Here is a 5,859-nt window from a genome sequence, read left to right as displayed (position 1 = left end):
ACGAAGTTGATGGTATCCAGATCTCAGATCAATCTTCGAGAAAACTCCAGCTCCCACCAACTGATCAAACAAATCATCTATTCTTGGCAAGGGGTACTTTTTTTTCACGTAACATTATTGAGCTCTCTGTAGTCAATGCATAGACGAAGACTCCCATCTTTCTTCTTCACAAACAAAACAGGTGCACCCCATGGGGATACACTAGGCCGAATGTAGCCCTTATCAAGCAACTCTTCTAATTGAGCCTTAAGTTCTTTCATTTCAGCAGGACCATTCTATAAGGAGGCTTAGAAATAGGTCCAGTTCCAGGCATCAAGTCAACACTGAACTCAACATCACGTCTCGGAGGCATGCCAGGAATATCATCAGGAAAAACATCTACAAACTCATTAGCAATACGAACATCCTCAACACGTGGCTCTTCCTTACTAGTGTCGTGAACATGGCACAAGTAGACAACCCTTCTCAAATAGGATTTTAGAGTCAAAGCAGAAATGATTTTCAAAGAAGACCCTCTATAAAACTCATGGACTCCACTAGGACCAACTACAGACACCTTTTGTTTCTCACAATCTATCTTGGCTTTATGCCTACTAAGCCAATCCATCCCTAGAATTACATCAAAATCATGCAAAGGAAAAGCTATCAAATCAGCTACTAGGGTGGTACTACCACACATAATAGGGACATCTGGATACAAATTATTACAAGTTATGATCACACCAGAAGGAATAGAGATGTCTACATCACAAGTCCTAGAGTTCTCTAACCCTAACTTTTTCACAAGAAGTTCAGACACAAAAGAATGAGAAGCACCAGAATCAAATAGCACATAAACGGACATCGAATGAATAGAAAAAGTACCAGTGACCACGTTGCCCTTGGTGTTTGCCTCAGTCTGGTTCATCACATGAACCTGCCCAGTGTTCCTCCTCACATCACCTCTATGTCCCTGAGTAGCATTTGCAGTCCCTCCATTGCGATTAGGTGCAGCATTCCCTGGTGTAGAAAGAGCAGGCGACTGTTGTTACCATTCTGGGGTCTCTTATCTGCTTGTGCCCCATTCCTCGAACTCATCTCAGGCTTGAAGTTCCTCGATCTAGGATTACTAAAACATTCATAAGCACGATGCCCTTTCCTCCCACAGTGATTACACTCCACTAAATTACCATCACAATCCTTGCCAGGGTGGTTCTCACTACAACGTTTGCAATAGAAAATCCGATCAGTCCTCTGAATCTGACCTTGGGGCTGGCTACGGGAAGGAGTGGAGTTCTGGTTGTCCTTTGAATACTGCTGACTGGAACCTCCCTTGTTATAGTTACCACCAGAATCACGGTTCCCAAAGTTTCGATTTTTATTGAAACCCCCTCTGCCTTTGTTGTAACCAGTGGAACCAGATGTATCACCTTTTCGTCGCCTGAGTAGACCCTGCTGGAGTGGATTTCAACTTCTTTGCAGCTAGTCTCTTTTCCTCAATCCTCTCAGCATTACAAGCACGAGTGTACACCTCCTTCACTGTGGCATACTCACCAGCTCCCATCCTAGAATGAAGATCGGGGTCTAACTTCTCCTCGAATTTCACCGCTCTCTCCTGCTCATCAGGAACTAACCCCTTAGCGAAACGAGCCAACTCCTGAAATTTCACATAGAACTCATGAACTGACATATCTCCCTGCACGAGATCATTAAACTCCGTCCTCTTCCTCTTCCTCATATGGGCTGGAAAGACTCATCACGAATCGCCTTCTTGAACTCAGTCCAACCAAACTCTCTCTCTTCCATGAGCTCTTCTCCTTCCTCATCCACAGTCACCTTAGTAGTCAGATCAAACTTGTTATGAGTCCACCAAATATCAGCATCCTCAACCAGATAATAGGCAGCAGCATCAACCCTCATCTCATTGGGACTTGGAGAGTGGTAAAAATTTTGTCAAATTCTCTAATCCAGTTCTCCATCTTGGTAGGGTCACCCTTTCCATCAAAAGAAGAAGGTTTCTTCTGGTCAATTGCTTAGAAATCAACACGGTTTTTGAACTACCATTGCCAACAGCAGGAGTAACAAGAGTATTAAGAGCAGCAGCTTGAGCCTCAGCAAGTTTCTCCATAGCATCAGTTAAGGCTCGAGTGGATTGAGCTATCTCGCGCATCATACGATTCGAGCTTGAGTTTCTGGCACGCGCGTGTCTACGCATCATCTTAAAACACAATCGAAACAAAGATAAACCAAAAATGATTCACCCTTACCAAATAATTCTTAACAAAAGAAGGAAGAAAAAAAATAAATAAATAAATCAAGCAAGAACATGAAAAGAGAAGTATATAACATCAGCTCATAATAGTATAATTCCTTGTCTTCCCATATCACTTCCTCACAACGGCTTTTCAATTTTTGATAAGTTTATTTACCTATTCTTGTTTAAAGTCGTCTTAAGGAAATCTTAGTAACCTAAAGCTCTGATACCAACTGTAACAACCCTGAATTTCCAATACTTCTAAAATCAACTTAATATAAATAAACTCGAAAATCCAAAGGTGCTACGCCGCGATAATTATTAATAATAACCGCAAGGCTAATGGTTCTAACTAAAACAATAACCAATAAGTTTTAACTAATTATTACAGACCAACTAAATAGAATGTAAAATTAATTATTACAAACCAGAACATAAATCTATAATAAGATAAAAACAGCGGAAGTCTTTTTAAAGTCCTATTAAATCAAAAGGATCCAACGCACTCTTTAACCCAACTGGAGCTAACTATCTTCAAGTCCCGCAAATAACACTGTAATATCAGCCAAAGGCTGAGCAAGATTTAATACTGAAATAAAACAAAACTATTCAATGTGCAGGTAAGATATATAGGAATATCTTACAAATTCATTTAAAAGTGTACAGATTATATATAAAATATATAACTTTCTAATAACCTCAAATACATCTTTCTTTTTCTTCTGAACTATTCTGTAAAACTTTCAAATATAACCTTTCGTGATATGTGAGTAGGAAGTAATAAAAAATCCAATGAGCTAGCTAGGCTCACTAGACAAGGTAAACACCAAAGTCCCTAGTATGCATACCCCTAACTTGATAACAAACCAAGAAGGAAGACTAATGGCAAGTGTATTGATCAACATACACCCAACTACTAAAATATATTGTTGAGACACTGTTAACTCAACATACTTCCAAACTCGGAGAATACCGCTTACCGGCAACCCCACAATAAAACTCTATAAACCCTCGTAAGGGTGAGGAACTTCCTCCTTTCAAAATCTCAACTTGGTAACATTGAGGAACTTCCTCCTTTTAATATAAATCTCATGAAATAATCTCATAAACTCTTTCAATATAAATATGAGAAAATATTAAATCTCAACGTATAAACTTCATAAAACAATCTGGTTGTAAAAAATAATTTCCAAACATTATAAAACAGTTTCTCAACTCTTCTGTACAAGCACAGTAAGAAATCTTACCTTATCAGCAACCACAGTTAACAAATCTCAATCTCAAGTCAAAAAGGTTCCTCTACGAACCCGCAATCTACAATATAATAATATTGTATAAGTCACTTGACTAGACTTCACATACTTTGCCTATAAAGAGTATAATCTAGTTTTTTTTTTTTTTGAATAGTAAAATTAATTCATTAATAAAAAGTCATACGAGATCTACATAAGCAATCGAATCAAACAAATACATAAGTTGAATCAAACAAAAATTTCCTTCATAAAAAACTACGATCGTCAAACAAATCTTGTAATGTGGAACATCTCCCGCTTATATCGCTGGAAAATACAGCCTTGTTGGAGAGACAATCTAACGATCCCTTGTAGTCGTGAGGATGATTTCCGTCGGATTCATTTGACCGTATTCGAAAAATTGATAACCTTTGTGATCCCGCATAATTCTTCACCAACAAAATAATTTCACGACAATCCATTAGATCTAGTATCCCGGATTGTAACATGTAGAAATTCCCCCTCTAAAAGAGGAGAAAAACCCTGTCTTTCGAAGGAGGTCGAAAAACCTTGTCTTTCGAAGGAGATCGAAAAACCTTTTCTTACGAAGGAGATCGAAAACCCTTTCTTTCGAGGGAGAAATCGTTATTGGAAACCGAAAAACAAATAAAAAACAAAGGTGGGGGCTTTCGAACGGTAAAAACCGATGGAAGCCCCTTTAAAAATCAACAATGGAGGCTAGGGTTTTTGAAAGTAGAGAGGAGAGAGGGGAGAGAGAAAAGTAAGAGAGAAAATAGGACGGATATTATAATCTAGTTACTAAGCTTTAATCATAATATATATTTTTTTCCTTAAACGACTCAACCAAGTCAAAAGAACACAACTACATACTATTATAACAACACAATACGACAACCATATCACAACAATACACCACCACCACCATACCACAACATAACAACAACACACCATAACAACACGCCACAACAACAGCACACACATACACCTTCTTCTTGAAGTTTTTTTTTTTTTTTTTTTTTTTTTTTTTTTTTTTTTGTATACAATCAACTATGGTACACTTAATACAGTAGAGCATAATTTCATTCATCAATTAAAAAGTTAAAGTATCATTATCCTAAGACACGCAGGATGGATTTGTTAACTGCTCTCTACATTGATATTCTTAGCAGAAATGTCCATCTAGAGGCTTGCACTTCATTCTTTTCTATTTTCCTTCTTTCTTATACCAACATTCGACAGCCACAACAATATACTACAACCATGGTAAGCTGACAACTTAACACTTGACTATAATAAAACGCATATTAATTTCTCGTAAATATCGTAGTTCAACAACTATAAAAAATGGAGGACTTATAATTCGAACTCGGCAAATAACAACGATCCCACATATCACAAATTTTAGGATATACTTTAGAAATAATAATTTCACAAATCCAACTCGAAAAATACATTAACTAAGTCGAATTAAACATGAAACACAAACCAATTATACCAGTTTCGCATAGTAGGAATTTTCCGCGATTCGATTTTGTTATGAACCCTAATTTATAAAACCCTAAATTCTGAAAATAAATCACCAAATATGAAAATAAAACTTAAGATTATAACTTAGTTGATTAGGGAAAGTAATAAGGATGAAACTACACTATAAAAGACCCGAAAAACTGCTCCTTGCTCCGATTTTCGTCCCGGAAATCCGCAAGACCAAGAACTAATTCCTCTCTGTCAAACTAACGAACCAAAGATGAAGATGGAGATGATGGATCGGGGTTGATGTAGTGATGGTTGGTAAATTATTTGTTTTTGAAGGTTTAATGGTTGATGGGAGAAATTGAATAAGATGAAGAAATATGGTGTCATGGGTTTTAGATGCCAAGCTACTGCAGTACTCTTCTTTCCTTTGTTTTCTTTTCTTTTTCTACTTGCTCTCTTCTTATAATACAATATGATCGGTATTGGGTACTTAACTTACCCTAGTAAATTTAGGAAATTTGTTTTTGACCACTTCAAAGGTAAAGTCAAAGCTAGTAAAAAAAAATAATATATTTTTAATAAAAGACATCTGAAATTATTTTCCTAAAATAAAGTAATGTAACTAATTACTAAACGGGTATAAAAATACGGGGTGTTACATCGCAAGTTGCTTCTTTTTCCATTTCTTCTTTTTCCATTCCTCGCTTTAGGCAAAGCAGTCATAAAATCCTTAGAAATAGAATCCTACTTCCATCCAGGAACCTCTAAGGATTGAACCTTCCTCATGGGTCTCTTATGATCTATCTTCACTTTATGACAGGTTAGGCACTTAGACACATATTTGGGTACCTCACGATTCGTGTTTAGCCACCAATAGATACCCTAAAGGTCTTTGTA

At 36.9% G+C, this 5,859-nt stretch overlaps 1 protein-coding gene across 1 annotated transcript; it reads right to left on the bottom strand.

The window, feature by feature from the left end:
• Window positions 1-256: 256 nt before the first annotated feature.
• On the bottom strand, window positions 257-1,899 carry LOC130589902 (uncharacterized). Its single transcript, XM_057391533.1, has 4 exons — window positions 1,747-1,899; window positions 1,410-1,636; window positions 1,116-1,198; window positions 257-999 (listed from the first exon to the last, which is right to left on the bottom strand). Exons 1-4 carry the CDS (start codon window positions 1,897-1,899, stop codon window positions 257-259), a joined length of 1,206 nt encoding a protein of 401 aa, XP_057247516.1.
• Between the last annotated feature and the right edge of the window lie 3,960 nt (window positions 1,900-5,859).

This window comes from Beta vulgaris, chromosome 8 (genome assembly GCF_026745355.1).
Source record: "Beta vulgaris subsp. vulgaris cultivar EL10 chromosome 8, EL10.2, whole genome shotgun sequence".
NCBI classification, from domain to species: domain Eukaryota; kingdom Viridiplantae; phylum Streptophyta; class Magnoliopsida; order Caryophyllales; family Amaranthaceae; genus Beta; species Beta vulgaris.
This window is presented reverse-complemented; position numbering and strand designations above follow the sequence as displayed.

Bases quoted from the DNA above. Each gene is read 5' to 3' on its own strand.
- LOC130589902 (XM_057391533.1), bottom strand. From the start codon at position 1,899: ATGAGGGTTGATGCTGCTGCCTATTATCTGGTTGAGGATGCTGATATT. The intron at 1,637-1,746 runs GCGATTCGTGAT...GTGAAATTTCAG, and splicing joins GTTGGACTGAGTTCAAGAAG to GAGTTGGCTCGTTTCGCTAA. The intron at 1,000-1,115 runs GTTTTAGTAATC...TTTCTACACCAG, and splicing joins AGGGCATCGTGCTTATGAAT to GGAATGCTGCACCTAATCGC.